Source organism: Talpa europaea (genome assembly GCF_964194135.1).
Source record: "Talpa europaea genome assembly, chromosome: 2".
Classification (NCBI taxonomy): Eukaryota; Metazoa; Chordata; class Mammalia; order Eulipotyphla; family Talpidae; genus Talpa; species Talpa europaea.
The window spans coordinates 80,926,269-80,950,582 of NC_140068.1; the positions used below are offsets into that span (position 1 = coordinate 80,926,269).

At 41.4% G+C, this 24,314-nt stretch overlaps 1 protein-coding gene across 1 annotated transcript; it reads left to right on the forward strand.

Moving 5' to 3' along the window:
• Positions 1-239: 239 nt before the first annotated feature.
• On the forward strand, positions 240-6,251 carry IL17F (interleukin 17F; the record flags this gene model as incomplete). Its single annotated transcript, XM_084258863.1, has 3 exons — positions 240-266; positions 4,209-4,414; positions 5,996-6,251. 3 exons carry the CDS (start codon positions 240-242, stop codon positions 6,249-6,251), a joined length of 489 nt encoding a protein of 162 aa, XP_084114989.1.
• Positions 6,252-24,314: the final 18,063 nt, after the last annotated feature.

Genomic DNA, 24,314 nt, shown 5'->3' on the forward strand with positions numbered 1-24,314 from the left:
TTCAGGGCAATGGTGGGGGGAAGGAAGATTTACTCCTCTCAGGAAGTGGAATATTAAAAGAAAACCTACAGTCGTCAGTAATATGGTTAAACCACAACATTAAGCAGGTCAATCGAAATAGGGACAGTGATTGCTATAAAACTGAAAGGTACTGTCACTGACACAGCACAGACCTGCACAGGGAGACACACGCAAGAAAGAGCTGATTCCACAAAGTAGGCAACCAGAGCAAGATGACAATGACCGTTCTACGTGACATGGCCTTGGTGAGTAGAAATAATAGATCCTGTTTAGTACTGTCATTCCTAGGATTTCAGAAAAGCAGATTTCGAAGGAGTTAGGCTTGATTGGTATTTTGGGGGGTTCATTTCTTTAAAAAAAAAACAAGAGAATTGTCTTCAATTTTAACCCCTATCCAGTGGAGCAAAAGCAAAACTAGAAGTTGTAATGGGGTGGGAAACAAAGCTCTCGGCCTGATGACTTTTACTGGCTTGGTGTTAGTTTGCACAGTTCTTGGTATCACAGATAACTGGCTGTGATCTCTCCTGGGGTCGAAATTATAATGTTAGGTTGACTTCAAACTCTCATCTCATGTGGGAATCAACCAGCCTTTCAGGATACATACATACAATTTTTTTTTTAACCAAGGAAACTGGGGATCCAAGAGATTTATTGATTCCCCCAAGACTATAAGCAGACAGAGTACCCTGGATGGGGAAATCGAAAATACCCACTGTTGAATTTTGGAGGATTCCTAGAGAAGGAAAATTTGTCAAGTATGTGCTAGGTGATTAGCTTTGCATTGTCTTGTTCTTCTGAGAGATGAGAGGAATGTTAGCGTGAGAATGTCCCTTATTCCAGATTCTTGGTGGTGGTCATGGAAGGCTGAGGAATTCAACATATGAGAGTATTAAAAGAGGGCATGGGAAGTAGCTCACCATATTTTTGTTTTATCTATTCCTGCCTCCTCTCTCACTCTCCCCTCCACCCCTTTAATATGCCATGTAATGGCAAAGAGCTTGGATTTCATAAAAGGTCAAGGCAGACTATGTTGATAATACTGTAATGTTTACATATTGTTGTAGAGATGATTAGAAATGCAGCAAAGTATGGTATTTAGGGGTTATATTTGGATCCAATGTTTATTAAATGAGGAATTTTGGGTAAGTTACTTAACTGCTCTATACACTATTCTTTTTATTTGTACAGTGAAATATGAATGGCATCTCTCTCATGGGATAGGGTGGTGCTGAACTGATTCATTAAGAATGACTGAATCTAGTTTCTAAAACACATCTATATATGCCTAGTTTTTAGTTAATTTGGTCATTTTAATGTAACAAGAATCATGGGATTGAGAAAGCATTCACTAAATACTAACTACATATTATTTTTGTCTACTAGAGACTCATCAACCCGGTGAAGTAGATTGGGACTACTTTCCTAATTACACAGATGAACAATAGCTCAATTAAGTTAAATGATTTAACACAACCAGATACTGTATACACAAAACTGGGGCATGAATCTAGGATTATTGGCTCCTATGCAGTACACTTCTGTTGGAAAGATGTCTGAATTTCAAGTCATGTGGCCAAACAAATCTGTAGGGCAATTTTGTGCCCTCAAACCATTTGTATTTCTGTTTTCTTTGAAGAAGTCTTTTAACTGTTAGAAAGAACCATAACAGAGCAAGAGGCATTGGAATAGGATTTGAAGTTGGGAGGTACAGATAGGGTATCTTGAGTAAGTAGCTTACATAAATTCTGTGCACCCAGGAGCTGTCCAAGTTCTGGAGCATTTCCCACATGGGTGGAGCCCAAACTGCAGATTAGCTCAGAAAGAACCATTCAGGTGGTCTCTTGGGTGAGCTCACAGCAGAGTGAGTGCAAAGTTGGGCGAGAATGTCAGTGTCCTGGTTCTGCCCATCTTCAGCCAGTGCTTTCTCTTGCCCCACCTATTAATACAAACAAGGGAGTGGTATCTATTTATTTGCCTCATAGGTGGCATTTAAGAATTTTTCAAAGAAGTGCTGTGTATCATTTTTAAGATGATAGCAAGAGCCTTACCAGGGGCCCTGCTCTATATTACATAACTACTAATATCCAAGATTCACATCAAAAGCTTTGTGTAGCAAACTAGAGTGATTTGCAGATATCATCTGATCTTCTGATAAAGGGCCATGTGACTAACAACACTCATGCAATTTTGACCTCACTGTCATATTGCTTAAAGTGCTTGGCTCCTCTAGTAAAACAAAAATTAATATTATTAATACTAGCTCTATAAGATAGCTGTGAGAATCAAGTGTTTAAAGAAATGTGAGTGTTTTCTGAAATACTCTATAAACATATATGATTATAATAATGATGGTTAGAAGCATAGTGATTATTACTAAAATCATATAACCTCAAGGTACTATTACCTTAAAGGTTTGATAATGAAGTTTTAAAGTGATTCAGTGGATATGATGCAGAAGAGAAAAGAGAAAACACAAAGGGGAAATTTACTTAAGAAACCTAAGGAAGTGATTGGTAGGCTTGGGGAGTGATCTTGTCTAAGTATCCATCCTTTCACTTTTTAAAATGTCATAGCACTTTTTCTAGACAGAGGGTACATGAGGGCAAATGCTCATTTTCCTGTTCACCACGTATCATGAGCTCAATGTCAATGATAAATCCTGGTATTGAATATTTACCTTCTGCTAGCAATGCTCTCCATGCTTTATGTGGGTCATATTATTTAATCTTCACATTAAGTGAGGGAATTAAGTCACTGCTAGTAAGAGTACTAGAGCTGAATTATGGACCCAGGACATCTGACTCCAGAGCCTGAAGCACCAAATTATAGAGACAAGAGTTGAGTGAATGAATGATTGTGGGAGATGAAAGCAGATGACTGTTGATTATCTAAAGGCAAATCAGCCTCAGTTAGGCTTATCTGGGTCAATCTTGCTTTCAACTTCTTTTTAGTATCAGTTACCTTGGTAGAGCAAGTTGACGGCCTGACCTTTTGGTTTACTCTTACACCTTCTTGCCTCCAGCATCTGCAAAATATAAAAAGCAGTGTTTAAGTCACCATGCATAATCACCGCCCCTTCCTTAACTCATGGAAGGCTTGTACCCAAATAACATTGCACTCAGAGAATGAAATCCACTCAGCTTCAGCTCTTGTTCTGCATTCTGTTGAGAGTCAGTGATGGGCCTTGTCTGTCTTCAATAAGGGTCAGTGGTGATGGTGGGGGAGCAAAACATGGTTGTGATGAGGAAAACTGGAGAGACTTTAAGCTCTTCCTTTATTTTCATTAGGTCTTCACAGAAAGTGCTAACAGAGCACTTTCTTTGTGCATCCCTGTAACACCAGACAAACCAATATTTCAATGTAAGCATACAAAATATATGTTCCAGAGTAAGGAGAAATAGTTTCCATATTCTCTGTTGTGCATCATTAGTGTCCCTGCTTCTTTCAATTAACATGGATAATTGGAACTTTGCTATAGTTAGTTTTGCATAATGTTTTTCTTAATGCATTGAGCTTAACTATATTGCTCATTTAACTGTATTGTTTTGTTCATTCATTCACTCACCCACTCTTTCATTCATCCAGAAAGTATTTATAAAACACCTGCTCTGTAACACGTGCATTTTAGATGGAAGGGTGGTTGGGAGAAAGGATTTTGTTGAGGATTCATAGGATATAAATATAACAGGATATTTACATATAAATTTATGGATATAAAAGTTAGAAATAAAAGAAGAGCTATTTTTTATTACACCTGTTTGGTTTTTTTTGGTTATATTTATAAGTGCCTTACATAGGACATTTCATTTAACCTTGTGAATATAAAGCTAATATTGTAATACACTCGGAAAGATGCGATTCCAGAGTATCAGTGAGGAAACCAGATCAAGATCCTGAAACCCAGTTCCAGATCCTGAAACCTTTCTGCTTCACTGTTTAGGAGCTATAAGACAGTATATATTTAAATATAGTTTCATTCAATCACTGGCTAGTGAGTTTAGCTCTCAGTTTGCTACCTCAATACCTTCATGTTTGACTGCTCCCACTTCATGGGCATGCCTGAGGTTCAGAGAATCCCTGACCCCATAAAAGACCAGGAATGCTGAGTTCAGCCAGAGCTTGGGATGTCTCTTTCCAGAAAGTGATATTAAAGTCCCTAATCAATTGCTACCTCCTCTCTTTTTCAGGTCAAATCTCTGCTGCTGTTGATATTGGGGATCACCCTCCTGAGAGAGGTGGCAGCTCGGAAAAACCCCAAAGCAGGGGACAATGTCCACTGCCCTCCTCTGGAGGACAATAGTGTAAGGGTTGACATTCACATCCTCGGTCAAAAGCAGGGTGGTTCCCTGGCATCTGTCTTCCATAACCGCTCCATCTCCCCCTGGGATTACAAGTAAGTGCAAACAAGACTGATGTTCTTATGAAAAATATATTAATTTATTCTAATCATAATGTGGAACATTTAGAAAATACAGGGGGGAAAGCCTTCATATTCACTCTTTCTTTTTTTTTACATAAGATAGAGCAGTTTTATTATGGTGGTACAATACAGTAGAAAACAGTAGAAGTGAAAATGAACACCTACTTGCCTCAATATGATTAAATCTCAAATATAGTTTCATTCAAAAGAAGCAAAACCCAGAAGAGATTCAAAATTATCCCATTTATATAAAGTTCCAAAACAGACAAAACTTAAAATATCTTGTTTAGAGGTATACAAATAAGAGTGGTCACACTAGATAGCACACTTTCCCATACAAAGCATAGTAAATGTTCAATAAATATTTGATGATTCATATTCACTCTTAAGGACAGAAATCCCACTTTACCTGGGAGCTCCCATATTGCTGTCCTGGGATAGGTCCTCCCATAAATGTGGTCAAGGGCCCCACTATTTTGCTTCCAATTTCTCATAAATTCTCTACCCTTTTACGGTTGCTTGCAGTTCTAGATTGGAATAGACATTTTGTGCTGGAAGAGAGAGCTCTTTAAAAGTAGTCTCTGCATGCGGATAAGTGATAACCGGAAAAGGCAGTTTTGATATCTCAGTTTCTATCCACTTAGATTCGATATCAATTTTCAAGGAGTGAGGAGGAGGGCAGGAGAAAGTGAAAGGCCAGTTTGGGAATTAGGGTGCTAGACCGGGAGGTTCAAGGCACCATCTCATGATTTTGTCTTAGATGTGTAAGTTCTTAGAATACCAAGCACTGGGCCTCCCCTGGTGGCGCAGCGGTTGAGCGTTGGGCTGCGAGGCTGCCCTCAGCCTCTGCAGCGCAGGTTCGTTCCCCGGCCGCCGGCGAGGGTCCCACCAAAACAAAAAAACCCCAAAAAAACAAAAGCCAAGCACTTGCTCCAGATATAAGAATAAAAACCTTCCAGGGACAATGGGACGGGCTTCTGGGTTGCCTGCGTTACTTCCCCAATGAAGGGAGTACAGATGGTGCCAAGTTCACGGGATTGACTGTGCTGTTATGCCTCCTGGCAGGGTGGGGGTGGAGGTAACCATTGAGGGAAAAAATGAGATAAGAGGTTGGATTTCTATAGACCTCTGGGGCTTTGGATTTTCTTACAAGCAGTAAATGTTGTAGACTGTGTTGGGAGACTTAACCAGTGATGTGCAATCTCGAGGTAAAGGATGATTACTAATGGCAATAAAAGCCATACAAAGAAAGCACACTGAAAGACATTATTATTGAATGTCAGCATTCTACAGTGCAGCGCACACACGCATCTGTATCCCTGAACGTTCTCAAGAATGTCACTAGAGAGGCTGGTGAGAGGCTTTTGAGAATCCCGGGGAGGAAACGGACGCTTGGCGGTTCAGCGCCGCCAGAGGACGGTGTTTCATACCCAGGCCCTGCGCGCGCAACACTTGCAAGTGCCTCTGCAGATGAGCGCCCGGTGCTTAGGGGCGCGCAACCTTTGCCTTCCTTTTTCTTGTCTCACCATCCTCTTTTGCCTGCTCCACCTACAGCATCACCCGGGACCCCCACCGCTTCCCCTCCGAGATCGCAGAGGCCGATTGCAGGCTCTCTGGCTGCCTCAATGCCGAGGGGAAGGAGGATCTCTCCTTGAGCTCCGTGGCCATCGAGCAAGAGTTCCTGGTCCTCCGAAGGGAGCCCAAGGGCTGCCCTCGCTCTTTCCACTTAGAGAAGGTGCGGGTGAAGGTTGGCTGCACCTGCGTGAGGCCCATTGTCGTCCAGGCGCGTGGCCTGTCAGCTGCACGTTAGCTCAGCTGAAGAAGCTGAAAGGATGCCTGCTCCCCGGCGCGCGCTGCAGCAGTCCTGCGGGGGTCCTCCATTTGTTCCACGTCACAGACCTCTTAATAAGACCTGCATGGAATTGTCAAAGCTCTGTATTAGCTGCAGTAACTTTTGGGGGCTCATCAGCATTGCATAGTCCTGAGATGTTTGTTCCAACCCCCTAAAAATGGATGGGGAACGAGAGTCCTCATCGCACTCCTAACCATGCACTTTAGCGATACAATGTCATTGCCTGGGTCTCTGCTGGCAAAATGGGGCTCATGTAGAATTAGAACCGCAGTGTGTGAGCGCGGGAGAGGCTGGGCAGGGTGGGGTGGGGAGGGTGGTTTTTAAGGATCTAGTGGGTATGTCTGTGGATCATTTGCTAAATATAGATGAGGTCGGCCTGATATTTATATATATATATAAGAAACTGTCCATGTATTTATAATGTACTGATTATGTAAAATTTAAAGAGAAAAATTAATATATCAAGTACTAATATAATAAAGTATTAATAATAATTGAAACATATTCCACGTGTTTGTTTCATGTCTCAAGTTGTACTCACAGAACTTGCAGCCCAAAAGGCTTTGTAATTCTCTATACATGTCAGGTGTTTTTCACATTTCTCCTCAGTGCACTAGGGTTAAAGTTACTTTATAATAATAAAAATTACTTTACTACACTAAAGTAATACTAATTGGTGTGTGTGATCTGAGAAACTTTTTAGTGAACTTCATTGTGATATAATTACAAATTTTGTTGTAGAAGCTTGATGGGTTGATTTATGTATATGTTGTATGAAATGATCATCACAATAACGGAGTTACTGCATGCAGTTACCTTTTATTTTTGATGAGAACATTTAAGATGTCTTTTTTAGTAACTTCCCAGTATGTAACACAGTATGGCTAAATATAGTCACCATGCCATACATCAGATCCCTAGAATTTGCTCAGCTTATAAATGGAAGCTTGCACCCTTTGACCAACATCTGCCCTACCTCTCAACCACTAGCAATCACCATTCTACTCTGTTTCCATCAGTCAGAGAGTTATTTTATTATAAATGGTCTTGAGGCTTATATGGAGAGTTACAGAAGGAACTAAGCAGGAAGCTGAGTGGCCAGGTGAAGCTAGGGAACACGGAAGGCAGATGGGCTTGAGAAAGGCTCTCTCTTGCTGACTGACTTGCTCCCTGGTATTGTTGGGGAGGAGGCTTGGAAGGAGATGTGTGGAGAAGAGCTACATAGAGACACTTGAAAGAGATACATGGTAAGAGACATGTGGGGAGGCTGCTCCTGGTCCTTGGTAGAGACAATGGCAATGACTTCATGGTGGATTATTTGGTGTATTTTAAATTCTGACTCTCCTTTTGTCCCAGCTCTCCAGGACTTGCCCTGCCCCCTTTTGTGGCCCCTGCTAAGATGTGGCTTAGACTTGTGGCAAGATTTTGTGCTTCAGTGGTACCCCTTTGGGCCAACCCTTTTTGGCTGGGCATTTGCTCATGAGGGGATGAGTAACCTGGGGTTTTTTATTGGGAAACTATCATCATCCTCTCTTCTCTCTTTATGCACAGTGAGTCTGTTAAAGATCTATCACACTAAGGGGCTGCTTTGTATTTTGTGTAGAGTGACAGGACCCGTTTTAGAAAGCGCAAGTTTGGGGGACTCTGGGAGCACCTCCATTAGGTGCTAATAACCAGTCAGATCAAAGGGAAGATTTGGTAGGATCATGTTGGTAGAGCTGAATGGGTTCCTGTAGATCACCTGATTGACCTTTCTTATTTGCAGATGAGCCCAGAGGAACTAGGTGACATGCTCAAGTTCACTTGGTGGTTAGTGGCAGAAACAAGTTCACTATCTCCACACTCATGGCTTGTCATGTTGGTATGCAGCCCTCTGTCGGGTTTTCTTGTCAGTCTTTTCTCTATTTGGCCAAAGGCTGGCCCTGGGAGGGGTGTAAGGCAACCAACCCATTCCGGGTAGGTTTATTAACTGTTCTAGCAGCCAAATGCTCTTCCCTGTTGTTTGTAGTGGCCGTACTCCTCCACCCTCGACACCGCATCACCACACTGCACTCTGCTGCACCACCCTTATAAACCAGTCTCTTAGCCCAGGTGTACCCACCTACGCATGCCCACACCCCACTCCAGGTGCCCGCCATCAGGCATGCACTCAGGGCCGCAGGGCTCCGTCATTCACCCTAATGTTGGGAGGGCAGAAAAGCCTGACACCTTCACCCACCCTACAATGGGGAACAGCAGGACCTCCACATCCCATAGCTCCAATATCTTACATATTGTGCACTCCGAGTTACAGCTTCCTAGCTTAAGCTGAGGGCTGCCTGTTGCGCAGGAAGTTACATGTCCTCTCCTGATCACAAGATGGAAGTTTTGTTCTCAGATTCCTGTAATCGGGTCACAAGGAAAGAAACAGCTCTCTTGTGGAGGAATTTGTCTTCTCCAGCAGCCACTAGAGACATGGCTGAAGGAGAATGCCCAGGTTGGGCACCCAGCTTTCTGGGACTCGGAGGTCTCTTGTTTTGCCTGTAGGAGGCATGCTCTAAGTTGAGCCTTCCACGTGTTCCAGAACATTCTTGCCATCATAATGTGTGGAGAGAGAAACTTTTCATTCCACTATAAACTTGAAAGCATATTGCCTTTTCTTTTGATATCCAGTTCTTATTTATGACGGCTTGATTGAGGGAAAAACGTCTCAATAGCTTTCCCTTCCCTCACCCCAACCCTTCTGAAATCTGGATAAAATTCACTCTATTTGTAAAGTTCCAAGCAAAACATTTCACTTGGAATTTACAACACGGAAAATGGTTTGGAAACTGATTTTTTTTCCCCGTAGAAAGATAGAAAAATTCATTTTTGTATTTAGATAGCTTTTGGCTTTGAATTCTGGTTCTGCCTTTTTCTAGTTGTATGAATTTAGGCAATTTAGTATTTCAGAGACCAGTTTTTACTCATGTGTTAAATAGGTGATACTATCTATTCTAAAAAGTTGTGTGTAAATTTTTTTAAAGATTTATTTATTTATGCATATAAGAACTGGGATACAGGCCAGAGGTGTGGGTGGTGAGAGGATTCACCAGAGACAGAGTGGGGAACAGAACAGGCAGACTGAAATACACTGCTGACGGGAGCAGTGTACGAGACAAGAGAGGTCTGCTGTGTCATGTAGGTAGCTCCCTGGCTGGCTGGGGATTGAACTCAGGCTGCAGAGACTGTGGATATCTTCATAGTGTTATGCTTAACCCCTTGCACCATCAGGGAGACCCCAGTTGTGTGTAAATTAAGTGAAATACAAAGTGCAAAAGACTTACAACAGTCCTCAGGAAATGCTGGGCACTCGTAAAGGTAGCCATTATTCCAGGGGCACAGAATTTACAGTTCCTGTTTTGTTTGCTCCCAAGGTACTCAAAATGAACTTTTATGCTTAAACACTACAGCTATCTTATTCCTCAGAGTTATCAATTTTCCATTCACCACTTAATCTCTCGATATACACATGCGTGTAGTTTAAACAGACCTCTGTATTGTTAAATATCAGTTATGATTATATACCTGTTTTGTTCAAATCATCTTAAACTAATTTGAAATGAGTAAAGAAAGCTACAGGTTTAATCTAGTGAAAAAATTCCCCTTGGGCCCAAATGGTCATTGCAGTCTACCACACTGATATAGATGAGAAAAAAAGCATTTTTAGTTCAATAAGTTGCAGGGGTGATGCGTGTTCAGCTGGATTACCCTCAGGCTGTGAAGGAACACACTTTTTCTCAGTCACGAACACATTTTTTCTGGTACCTTATTTGGTGTCAAGGAAAGAAACATAGAAAAAGCAGTAGCTTCCAAAGCTGGTGAGCCCTGAACTTGGATTGTGTGTCCCACGTGTCACCAGTCTACAAAACAATTATTCCTTCATCCTTGAAGAGTCCTGAGGAAGACTGTGGGATATTGACCCAATCAATGGATTTAGAGGAAGCATTTCTATGTGGAGGATTTTTCTACAATTTTTTGTTAGTTATATTTTTGAATCTGATAATCAGGGGAGTTATACTTACCAAGTCATAATTTTGCATCTTCTTACTTTTGTAATAGGATTAAATCACATTTGCAATTGAACCTCGTTTTTCATGTCTGGTGTATTAATGTGCCCCTGCAAGCCATTTCATTGATGGCTAGTAAAAACAATAAAAATGATTACAATGATAGCAGCTGATATATACTGCATTGGCTGTGTGTTATTGGCATGGTGCAGTTTTAAGTGCATCTTATTGACATGAGTTGGGAATTATCTTCATTTTTCAGATGAGGGGTAAGAGGAATGAATTACTTGACTAAGGCCACAAGAACTATAGAGTAAATATTAGCATCAAGGTTTGAATTCCATGTTCTTGGACTTATTACATATTCTCGGACTTACGTGATCAATTAGATGATGTAATCAGTCCATCTGCATAAAGTTGATGGGTGAGTTATCTAATACTGCATCACAAGCATATTTTCCTATCTGAAAATAAAGTATGATTAAAATAAAAATATTTCTTATCTTTCTGGAGGTGTTCAGGATTAATTCTTGACCAATAAGGAGCATTGGAGATCCATTTCTCTCTGTCCTTCCAGAAACACACCTCTGCTTATTAGTCCCAGGTACATGGCCTTAGTCTGGTAATGTATAGCAAGTACTGTGTGAAACATGTGCTTTGAAGATTTCGACTTACTGCTGACTCATTAACAGTTATGTGGTGGGTGCTGATTTGAGAATTTTGCTCACTACTGAAGAGAAAATATTTAGAAACTAAGATCAAAGAAAAGAATAACTTCAATTTGAACATGAAGATGCAAAATATTCATCTCTTCTCTTAAATTGTACAAATATTACAGCAATATCAGAGATTACAGTGTAACAACCAAGCACTTGAACACTGGAACTAGGTGTCAGATTAAAATGCCAGTTTTGAAATTTACTAGCTGCATGAATTACTATTGATCTGGGGTCAGTCATCTAATTATGCTGAGCTTCTATTTCCTCTACTATAACAGGGGGCTGATAACAGTTCTACTTTATAGGGTTGCTAAGATACTAAGATTATTTATATAAGAGGTACTTAAAGTAATACCTGATGTGGTAAGAATATTGTCCACCATTTACTAAAAAAGATAAAAGTTGGGGCCTCTCTGGTGGTTCAAGGGTTAAGTACAGCATTGTGAAACTATCTGCAACCTCTGCAGCACAAGTTTGATCCTAGGCCGGCCAGGGGGGTACCCACACGGTGCAGCAGACCTCTCCTGACTCACCCGCTGCTCCCCTCAGCAGTGTACTTTGGTCAATCTGCCTGTTCTGTTCCCCACCCTGTCTCTGGTGAATCCTCTCACCACTCACACCTCTGGCCTGTACCCCAGTTCTTGTATGCATAAATAAACAAATTTTTTTAAAAAGAGAAAAGTCATTATTATCTTATTACAACCACATACCACTTTTAATGCTTTGCTTTCTCTCTCTCTCTCTTTTTTTTTAAAGATTTATTTATTTATACAAGAGCTAGGTACAGTCAGAAGCGCGGGAGGGTGAGAGAATTCACCAGCGCCAGAGCGGGGAACAGAACAGGCAGAGTGAGGAAATACACTGCTGAGGGAAGCAGTGGGCAGCAGGAGAGGTCTGTGCACCATGTGGGACCCTCACCGGAGGCTGGGCATGGAACCGGTGCTGCAAAGGCTGCGGACAGCTTTGCAGCCCAGCGCTCAACCGCTGCGCCATCAGGGTGTTAGGGGGAAAGGATGTCCTGCGCTAATCCCATACAGGCTTTGTGGACTCCACCCCCACTCCAGACCAAAGCCATCAGGACATTGGGAAAGACAAATCCCGTCACCACCAAAGGGAAGGTGGCTGGGACCTGAGGGTGGAGTTAAGCAGCCAGGTTGGGTATAAAAACCAAACACATGGGCCTTGGGGTCTCTCTTGCCCTGTCGCTAGCCTCCTGGCTTCACAGCTCCTGGCTTGCGGCCAGCTCTCAGAGTGCCATTTGGGATTCCTGATCTGCGGATCGGGTAGGACGCATTTAAAACTTTGTCTCCCACTTTTCTCCCAGAGCTGTACATTTCCCCATTTTCCCTTCCCTTGTAAATAAACCTTTTATTAACCTTTTGCATGTGCCTGCAGTAGAGTATTGATAAGTCCTTTTAAGCGCGCAAGTGAGGACCCACAGTCAGGCACCCCGTTTTGTATCGGGGCTGCCCTATAACAGTATGGCGCCCAGCGTGGTTTCCAAGTTACACCTGCGGTTGACCAGCCCAAAGTAACATTCCTGGAGGCCCTGCTTTCTCTTCTTTTCTTTTGTTTCTCAGATATGTACTTTATAAGACTGTAACTATCACATACATGCAAACCTTATGTGGTAATTTTTTTACTTAACATTCTGTTTTATGCATTTCTTGTGTTCCTATATAATGTTCACAATAGTTTTGAGTGGCTGCATTCTAATCTTTGAAGTTGATGAACCAGAATTTATTTAGTTATTCTTTTTTTTTGAACCTTACAAAAATTAGATAGTGCTTATAGCTGCTCTTATTTTTTCTTAAAAATTGTGAATGTTATCATATAGGCAGAAGAGTATGTGTCTTCACATATGTGCCACTATATATATAACTCTCATGTTAAAATGCATATAGAGAGAGTTATCTACCTGCCACATTAATATTCTGTGTGTGTGTTTTCAGATCTAAGGCCTACCTTGGGTGAATTCATTTCTCTGAGTCTCAGTTTTCTCCAAAATGAGGATGACAATAATTCTGGCCTCATAGTGTTGTGGTGTGAATTAAAAGGAATAAATGTAAAGCATTATAGCAGTTCCAAATTTGAACTAGCTGTTACTATTCTTGCTTGCTACTTTAATATGGCACCTTAAGCAGGACCTATGGATAAATACTCCCAACTTATAATGCTTGTTTTCAAAGTCAAGTAAATCAAGGCATTAGACACTGATGCTAACCTATTCTGGTTGTGGCTGTCACAAAGCTCACAGACTTCCTACCCCACTGGCTTACCTCTGTGGTTTCCTTACTTGCTGTCTGTAGGTGACACACCGCAGCCCTGAGCGTGGCTCGAAGGCAAGGACCAGGCCTTGTTTACAGTGGTGACAACACGAGAAGACATGTGACCCTCTCCCGCAACCACTTTCTCATGACTTTGACGGAGACCAGTTCTTGGAGGCACAGCCCTGGATGGTGGCACTGGCTGAGGCAGGAGTAGGAAGGTATGGGACTGGCCTTCCTGGGGGACACATTCTCACAGAAAACCATAAAATATGAAAGTATCAAGCAAGAGATTCCTAGAGTCCTAAGCTTCTGCTGATTCCACACTCATGGGCCTTACAACATTTTAGAAAGAAAAGACCCAGATTTCCCACAGACCACTTGTCAAATACCTGATTGCCTTTGGGGTTACCTCAAACCCCAACTGGGATTCACTAACAAGCAAGATTTGCTTCTGCCATTTGCCTTTGACTGTGTCTGCAAGTGGGATGCCAAACTTCTGGTTAACTGCATTTGTAAACACACAGAAAATTGAATTAATATAAAAGAAAATATGTCTTTTTTTTTTTTTTGGATCTATGTGCCTTAGCTTTGTGAGATCTGCTCTGTGTACCATGACATAGCTGTCAGAATTTGGATGAATGGAAATTCTTGTCATATGAGGATGAGTTTTACTGGGTAAAGGAATGATTTAATTATTACTGTTGTACAGAATATGATTTTTCATTATTCTCATTTGTACCAGAGCCCTTTTACCGAAAGCCAACATTTATCAAAAGGTTAGATTAGGCATGTATGCACTCATTCAATTTTTATCATTACTTTCTGATTGAGGGACCATTAATTAGTTTCATTGCACAGATGAGAAAATTGAGGCACAGATGGAGTTAGAGCCTTTCTTAGGTTACAGTAGTCATTTAGTGGTAGTTTCTGCCTTTATAGCATTAAGCCACATTGCCTTTCTATAGGAAAAAGGAGAGATTCCAGAATCATTTGCTTGTACTGAAGTCTCTGAACCATGAAACCTGAGGCTCATTTCTTCTGTGATAAAGAATGGTCAGAGAGCATGTTTATTCATATGTGTATATAATTTTTTTTGTGTAGAAGAACCGGGGTGTCGGCCAGAGATTCAGGGGGTGAGAAGATTCACCAGAGATAGAGTGGGGAGCAGAACAGGCAGATCTACTGAAATGCACTGCTGAGGGGAGCAGCTGGGTGAGACAGGAGAGGTCTGCTGCACCATATGGGTAGCTCCCTGGCCGGGGATTGAATTCAGGCCATGGAGGTGATAGTGCTGAGACTTAACCCCTAGGCCACCAGGGAAGCCTAGTTTATTCCAATATTTGCTCCCTCATCCAATATGGAGTTTTAAGTTTTACGTTCTTTGGAAATAAACCAGTATGTTCTTTATTTTACCAACTTCCATTAAGAACCCCAGTTGTAATTGAAAGAATTGGTGCAGTAAAGAAAAGGAAAGCCAGGCTAAATTTCTCACAGGCAAAAAGTTTATTGCACCCCAGCGAAGTTCACCCACCCCTGCAGGGGTTGGAGAAGTCTTGTCCCTCAGGGCATGAGGGTAATCTTTTATAGGACTGGGTCTGGCCTTGGTGGGAGGTGGTGTGAAGTTGCTTTTCAAAGAAGTTGTTCTCTCTTGGAGCTTATTGTTCTTTCATGGCTGCTTATCTGGAGTAGTGCAACCCCGGTAGAACCAGCTCCCTGGTAGAACCAGCTCCCTGGTAGAACCAGCTCCTGGGATGCAGGTGGCTGGGATGCAGGTGGCCGCCATTTCAAGTTCCTCCTGTTAGGGGGAAAGGATGTTCTGAGCTAATCCCATACAGGCTTTGTGGACCCCACCCCCACTCCAGACCAAAGCCGTCAGGACATTGGGAAAGACAAAGCCCGTCACCACCAAAGGGAAGGTGGCTTATAACACTCCCTCTGCCTCATTGCTGCCCCGGCCTTGACCTTACAGTAATGGCTCTCATCTTGCATGAATATAGGAAGTCTAGTTCTCTATCAAGTCTTTTCTCTAGTGGTTTCTGGAAATCACTGAGCAACATCTTCACTTCACTCTGGTGTCTCTTGTATTGCTTTCTTCCTTAGTTGACTGTCTGGTTTTGGATAACCAATCTTTGCCCTACCTAGGCACTTGCAGGTGTGGTTCTGGTAACTCCTGTCAGGGGCTATGCCTGTCAAGACTAGGTCACAAAAATGTAGTTTCCACCCCTGTTTTCTTCTGATTATTCTGGGGGATGCCAATTGCCATGCAAAATGCTCAGCAACTCTGATAATGCCCTGAGGTCACATGTAAATGCTCTGGCCTGATAATCTCCCAACAGGCAGCGAGGAACAGCCAAGTCTCTTGAGGGAGGCTTGGAGAACACAGCCATTTACTGCATGGCCATAGTCATGAAGACAGGTCTTAAGAGCAATGATTTCAGACTACAATAGCCCAGCATTGTTACATTTTTTGGTGTTCATTCAGCCTTAAATTTGTGAGCCTAGATGAAGTGGGTTATTGAAAGTTTTGGCGTGGTAAAGAAAAGGAGAGCCAGACTAAACTTTCTCAAAGGAAGGGGAAATTTATTGCGCCCCGGGCAGAATTCAGGGACCCAAGGTGGGGGTTGAAGTCATGCATGTTGCCAGCGGTGAGGAGAGGTCAGGTGGGAGATTGGGTTTGCACGGTAGGAAAAGATTCTAGGGCAGGGAGGGATTCATTGTCTGAATTTTCTAGGCAGGCGTCTGCATTCCTGCCCCCAGGTAGGCTTCCTGGTGGGTTTTTGCATTCAGGCCTCCTGCATCGAACTTTCAGTTATGTCTAGTCTAATTCTATTTTTTGTTCTGGTTTTTAACAGCAGTTAAAATTGTGCCTTTATATTATTGCTGCATTTCTGATTATTTCAACAATTGCTGATTAAAAATACACCAACACCTATCTCCGTAACATGCAACAGTGCAGAAAAGCACAATATATGGGGAGTTAGGAAGGCATTGTTCTACAAAGGGCATCTTCTGTGGAGATGCAACTCTGCCGCTAATATAAATGACCTTTCAAATCACCTTTTACAAAGAGCAATTTAATCCCCAGGAACTGCAGCCTCTCAAGTTGCTTCATTTTATATTTGCATAATTAGGGACTAACTGTGTGCATTTCTCAGAAAAAAAATAGAGGGTTTCAAGACATGGCTTGTTGCAAGGCAACAAGCTTGCTTCTTGGAAAAGCAGATTATTTCTCATTCTACTATTTGCACTAAGGTTTCAAAGATTTTAGGATGCTCTTACTGAACAAAACAATCATATGCCTATTTACTCCAAAGTCAAATAGAACTGAACCTCTGATTTTTTTTTATTTGCCAGAATTCTGTATTAACAAGCACTTCCGTGCCTAAAATATGGCAATGAACTGACATTCATAATGAGAATAATCTTAATTATCGCTTCCTAAATAACCAAGAGACTCATTGTTCAATTGTGTTCAAGTGCTGTAGGGTGGAGTTGATTGTTTTCTTCTTTGAAAAAAGTCTTTCTTGCATCCTTTAGAAGGCTAAATAATAGCCCCTAATGATATCCACATGCTGATCCTTGGAGCCTGTGCCCGTTACCTTATATGGCAAAAGGACCTTACAAAATGTGATTTAGGCAAAAGATATTGAGATGGGTTGACCTTCCTGGATTATCCAGTCATGAGTGTCCTTCACAGAGGGAGGAAGAAGGAGATTTGATGTTTGGTGGCAGAAGAGGATACTATGACCTGATGACTGGAAACAGGTGAGAGTGACATACTTTGAACATGGAAGAAGGCACCTGTCCAAGAGTGTAGCTCTAGAAACTTGAAATATTCAGAGAAAAGATTCTCCCCTAAAGAGAGCACAGGCGTACTGATTTGATTTTTGGCTCAATCACCTGCAAGAGGGTAAACATGTGTTGTTTTAATCCACTGAGTTTGCAGCAATTTGTTATAATAGTTATAGGAAATGCCACATGTATATGATTATCTTCTTTGAAAATATTTCTTGCCTGGATCACTCTTCACTATCTCGATATTTGATTAGCCTAGGCATTGTATTCCCAATCTGGAAGAGCAATCACTCAAGGAATTATTAGGCATGATCTACCCATGCGCCATCTCTGGGCCACTCTTCCTGCAAACCAATAATTGGGGTTCATTGTGTATAAGGCCCTTTCAGTCTATTCTCGTCAATTTGTTCTCTCTAATGGCTAGCCCAGTTGAACAAGGTCCTTGGTAACAGGAGGCGGTGCAGGCTGGGAAATGTCTCTGACTCACTCGTGTGCAGAAGGATGATGTTTCAGTTTGACTGCTACGTGCCCCATGTGGGAGCCACAGAAGAGCATTCTCAGACCCAAACTTGCTTCTCACATCTGTCGGAAACAGACATGTTCTTACAGTAACCTCAGGGGAAGGAAGCTAGTGCTGGGGGGAGTGCGCTCCTTCCACGAACTTAAACCCAGATACCTGACCTACATTTTAGCCTCCAAAATGACTTTCATTCTACCTGCTGCAGTTCAAGGTTATTGCATAAAAGTAAACATTGCAAGACAGTCATATTGAATATGGCGATTGCTTGAAATGCTTTGGTTTCATTAAACACTTTGAATTTGACATGTGAAAGGACAATAAGGTAAAATGGTTGAGTCTCTCACTCTTTGTTCCATATGAGGATGGGAATCCTGCAGAAAGGTCAGTGATGGCTGGATCTCAAGCTTGGCAAATAGACCGTTCTCTATGTGCTGTGATTTATACGGCTCAGGCCAGAGATGCGGGGAGCAAGAGGATCCACCAGAGACAGAGCGGGGAACAGAACAGGTAGACTGACTGAAACACACTGCTGAGGGGAGCAGCAGGCGAGACAGGAGAGGTCTGCCTCGCCATGTGGTTTTCTCCCTGGCTGGCTGGGGATCAAACTTGTGCTGAGGATTACTTCATAGTGCGGTGCTTAACCCCTTGTGCCACCAGGGAGGCCCAGATTTCTTCTAAAATATATCTTCACGTTCTGCTGAAACCCTCTCTTTGATGGCTTTTTGGAAAAATAAATACCTTTGGGAAGTTGACATATTGGGCTGCTAAGTTAGATTCCAGTTTTAGAGATCTTCTGAAAATCCTCTTTAAATAGTCCAGCACTGTGTACACCACTGGGGAATCTAAGAACAAGAAGACATCATCTTTCTATTGTGATGCTTGTAGTCTAGAAGAGGAGACAGGAAAAAAGTTAGCAAAGATAAGCTCTGTCAGGCAGGACAATTATATCTACTGACATTTAAATAACAGTTGGTTCAAATCAGCCAGGGGACCTACACTCCTTCCTGTGGGGGTTCCTGGAGGGAACTTTACTTTTCTTCTAGTCCCCAGGGTTCTTACGTGGTATTCTCCTGACCTGCCATTATTCATGGCTGGCCTCTGCAAGATGCTTCTGCTCTGAGCTGACTTGGAAGCTTTGCCATGTGAGAAAAGCACACTGTGTGTTTATATGTGTGGCAGGTCCCCTGAAAGATGTGGAATGAGGGATGGAGGTACCTAGCAGAGTCATAGGGCTGTGAATACAATGTCCAAATTATATATTCCGTTCTTAAATGTTCTGTAACTGCTGGCATCAGGGGCTTCTCCATAGGCTCCTGGTCTTCCTGCTAGTAGTTCTGCCTTAACTCCATCTTTCCTTTCCTCTCAGATCTCGCTCTTGCCCTATTCTCCTAACCTCTTTCTAGTATATTCGGTTTGTAGTCGAGTTGAACTATTTCTTCCTTTCTTGATTGTCTGCTAAATAGGCCCTGGTGGCATTATCTTTTGTACCAAATGCTGCCTTTTGATGTACTTTGCAAACACTTCTGGGAAGACATTATGCCACTTCTTTAGGACGAAAGCAGTTAGGTCAGTTACGACATTGAATATTATTTTCTTTTTGCATGTCTAGAGCAAAGAATTCCACTACAATGTGATAAGCACAGCTATCATATAGCTCTATATCTCTGTCCATATCCATATATGAGGCAATAGGAATACTCATAACTGAGGGAAAAGGTAGATGTTGGAAGCTTGGATTCAGGAAGGTTTGCTGGGAAGCGTGAGGAGAATGAGGGTAGAGTTGAAGTTTTGAAGAGAATGGAAACCTTCAGTACAGCAGGCAGAGAGGATGCTGGGCAGATGCTCCCACACTTGCTCAAGTGACAAAACCTGCAGGAGTCGAGGCCTCTCTGTGAGTCACTGAGAGACAGCAATGGATTTAATACACGTCTTACTAATGGAATTTAGTAACTTCATGTATTTGTCTATTTTAAGTCTACATTGCTCAGATATGTTGTATTTGATTTTACAAGCTATAAAAACAGTGCATAGTCATCTGTACTTGTCCTCTGGAAATCACTCCCTAAGAGGATGATAAACACCTCTGAGATTTGCCTCCATATTTAATTACTGATGTGACTATGGATGAGAAAGGACATGGTGACTGAATTATGCTTGTGCTTGTGATGAGCACACCCAATTTTCTAATATGTGCTGCCGACAGAAACATGGGTGATTAAGCTCAATGACTCTTAGTCACAGGTGCATTTTCAGCATCTCTAAAGATTCCTGTCTTACCTTCGCTCCATCAGCCATAAAATGCTAAACCCTTTCCATGGCATTTAAAGAGCAATTAAAAAGGAATATTTAGCAGCTCTCCTGCCCACCTGTGACTATGCAGGTGCCTTTCTTTTTCATTCTCCTTTTGCTAATAAACCTGTCCTTTTAAAATGTAAACAAAGAAAAATAAAAATGAACATTTAGAAATATTATTGAGAGGTAGTGTCCCTGTAGAAGTGCTTTCCTCCCCCTCACCCCATTATTAGTTTCCTCTTTCTCCTCTTCCCTCCCTCCCTCCCTCCCTCCCTCCCTCCCTCCCTCCCTCCCTCTCTCTCTTTCTGTCTCTCACTATTTGGACTTGCTGATCTACGAGTGTTAGAAGAAATTTAGAGAAATTTCAACTACAGTAACAGAGGAATGAGTGATTCTGCTTAATTTTTCTTTAGCCCTGATGTTGAAGTTGGTGCTGAGGGCAGAAAAGGATCTTAAAGGTGAAGCATCTTTAAGAGAAAGACATTGGAGTAAGTCTGTTTTGGGCTATACTAAATTTATAAATTCTCATATTTTTCAAGGAAGAAAGGACATAAAGTTTTTCCTTCTCCTTTTCTCTCTGCATCTGACAAACGGGGCTATTATGTTCTTGTGGTCACATCATCATGGTGAGCCATCAACTAGTCAGGAGGGTGCAGACATCTGGTTAACCACACAGCTTGCTAATATACGAGGTAGACAAAGGCTGAAGAGGAGGGGGGCTTGTGGGAGTTGAGTTGGGTGTGATACAGACATAAAGCCTAGGTAATCTAAGCGAGTGATCAGCTTTGCTAATATTTTGCTTAATAACACCTATTCAAGGGCAGAAGTTAAAACCAGTTATGCACTATGTGCTCCTCTACCATTCCAAAAATGATGGTAAATACTCTGAAACTCCTCATTAAAGAAATATTAACCAAATGCTGAATCCCATTTGCAGATACTTCTTTTTTTTTTCTTTTTTTTAATAGAGGCATGTTTTATTTATTTATTTAATTTGTTTGTTTGTTTTGTTTATACATGCACTGGGTACAGTCAGAAGCGCGGGAGGGTGAGAGAATTCACCAGAGCCAGGGCGGGGAGCAGAGCAGGCAGAAGGACCGAAGTACACTGCTGAGGGGAGCAGCGGGCGGCAGGAGAGGTCTGCGCGCCATGTGGGACCCTCCTCCGGTGGCCGGGGAGCAGCCGGGGATCGAACCGGCGCCGCAGAGGCCGCGGGCAGCTTCGCAACCCAGCGCTCAACTGCTGCGCCACCGGGGAGGCCCTGCAGATACTTCTTGATAGGAAAAAATTTACACTTTGTAAAATAATTACAGCTTGCAGATATTTTTGTTCTTTTCTGTAACTTTCCTAAGTGTAAAACTCTTTGCTCAAAGAGACAGTAACCAAACAAAGAGATACCCCACCGACTGGGAGAACATTTTTGCACACAACACTAATGATAAAGGACTGAATACAAAAGTCTACAAAGAGCTGAAGAGACTAAAAAAAAAAAAAAAAAAAACAACAAAGTAAACAATCCAGTCAAAAAATGGGCATAAGAGCTAAAAAAGGAACTTCTCCAAAGAAGAAATGCAAATGGCCAAAAAGCGTATGAAAAAATGTTCAGCATCACTTGTAATCAGGGAAATGCAAATCAAAACTACAATGAGATACCATCCTATACCAGTGAAAATGGCACATATTAAAAAAATTAGCTACAACAAATTGTGGCAAGGATGTGGAGTAAAAGGAACTCTCCTGCACTGTGGAAAGCTGTGTGGAGATTCCTCAACCTGCTAAAGATGGAGCTTTCATATGATCCAGCAATTGCTCTCCTAGGTATTTACCCAAAGGACACAGAATCATTAATTCAAAAGCTATAGAAACAACCCAAATACCCCAAAATAGATGACTGGATCAAGAAGATGTGGTACATGTACACAATGGAATATTACTCAGCAACCAAAAAAGATATAAACTCATGCAATTTGCAGCAACATGGATGGAGCTGGAAGGGATCATGCTCAGCGAAATAAGCCAGAAAGAAAAAGAAAAATACCGGATGGTCTCACTCATAGCAGGAATTTAGAAGACCTAAATAAGGGGTCAGGAAAAAGACTAATTATAATAAAGTAAAAATCAAAATCAACAAGCAACTATAAACCAGAGACGCACTATGGAGTTGGGGGGAGGGATTAGGGTCAAAATAAGGGGGGTGGGAATTGCATGGGGAATATAACCAAGATGAAAATGCATACATTGTGCAAAAATGAAAAATGATGTAAAAAATATATAAAATAAAATTAAATTTAAAAAAACCTCTGAGCAAAGAGGTAGACAAAAGATTTGGTTTTCAAATAGAAATATAGTTTCTTGAAACAGAGCTTTTGCTAAACTTTCAGCAGCAGGTAGTTTGAGGTTATATTCTATGGTGCTTGGCTTCTTTCACTTTAGCATAATGTTTTTAACATTCACTCATGTTGTGTGTCGGTGGTTTGCTCTTTCTCTTTGGTTGAATAGTATGCCATTGCATACATATGCTAAATTTTATTTATTCCTATACTGGTCGATAGACAGTTGAGTCATTTGATGTTTCTGGTTATTATGACTTGAAATTTGCGTTTAGGTCTTTGTATGGACATGTGTTTTCATTTCTCCTGAGTAAATACTGAAGAGTCGGTTTGCTGGAACTTATGATAAAAGTATGGCTAACCACCAGACTATTTTCTAAAGAGACTGTGTCTCTCCACTTGCTTCTACATCCTTGTCAGTATCTGGAATTGTCAGTTTTAGAATTTTAGTTACCCTAGTGGGTGTGTAAGAGCATCTCAATATTATTTTACTTTGCATATCATATTACATTGATTTATAACATTAAAATCTGTTCTTTCATTTAGACTTTACTGTTTGAGTCCATTCGTGTATAAGTGGTGGACCATATGTACCAACAGCTCTGTCTTAGATAACGCCTTTATCAATTGACTTTCCACCTATCTTTATGTCACCTTATCCTGATCTTGTTAGGCTTTCTACGAATCTCTCTTCAAAGCATATGTGTCTTTACTGACATGTGTCCTTTACTGAGTAAAGTGGTTCTGGTTTTATTTGTCATTAATATGAATTTACTTTTTCATTTTCTCTCTATCCCCTGGTAGACTGACATTCACCTTTATCCTGTGCCCACTCCAAATGATACTGGATTTGTTGGCTTTCATATCTGTGCCATAGTCTCTTAATCATAGTCATGTATTGGAATCATATATTGGAACTGGTCAGTCATCACTGATCACTTCTATTTCCTTCCTGCATTGTTGCTATTCACAGAGCGCAGTGATTCCGACGGACCTGTTCCATTTGTAACCAATCTTTTGAGCAAGAGGCCTGAACAGCAGAGTCTTAGGCAACTGAAATCATATCACAGGGGTTGGGGATATATCTTTGAATGCCATCTTTATAAAGATGAAAGCTGAAGATACAGATCTTAGGAGCATATCCCCATTTACAGTACAAAACAACAAAATGAAGCCAATATAAAGACTGAAAAATTAACTGAGAGATGAAGTAGAATGCCACCGAATCACAGAAATCAGGGCATGAGAGTATTAGGAATGAGAGGCTGTTCAATAGTGTTAATATGACTCTGAGGCTTTGAAGGAGATAACTGTGAAGGTGCCACTGAATTCGAATTTGTAAAATACTTGAAACTTTGCAAAGTATAGTTGTAGCAGTAAACTCAGAAGCCTGAATGCATGGAATTAGATAATGAGAAGTGGTGGAGCCAAGGGTAGATTAAGCAAAGCAGCCATAAGTATGCTTTCATCAACCATCCTTTGCTCCTCCCCACAGGGGAAGAGGTTAGCATCCTTCAGTGCTTTAGATTTTACCTGGTTTTGCTAATGGAACATTATTCTTTAGATCTCTTCTATACCTTGAACTTCTGGTCATTTCCTCTCACTTTACCAACATGCTCATGAATGCTTAACCTACAAATTAATTACATGTTTCTATGACCCTTACTCGATCTCCTTCCATTTTATAGTCAAGCTACTTGGAAAAGTGTTTTTTCTTGTTTCTTCCACTTTCCTTCAATTCGCAACTCAATCTATTCTAATCTAATTTTGGCCTCCACCATTCCAAAGAAGCATCTCCCTGAAGAGCTTAGTGTCTTGAGTTTTTCAGTCTAACAAGCTCTTTTCAGGTCACAATTCCAGTAACATTTCTTGATATCTGACTGTATTAACCACTTCCTCTAAGATCTCTATTCTGTTAACTTTCTGAATTTTTCTAATACATCTTGAATTGCTTTTTCTTAAGTCTCCTGAATGACTCTTCTTCCTCTTGATCATTAGATATCAAAGTTCGTCAGGATTTTATCTTCTGTCGTTGGATTCATTCACCCCATAACTGCTCTTCAGGAG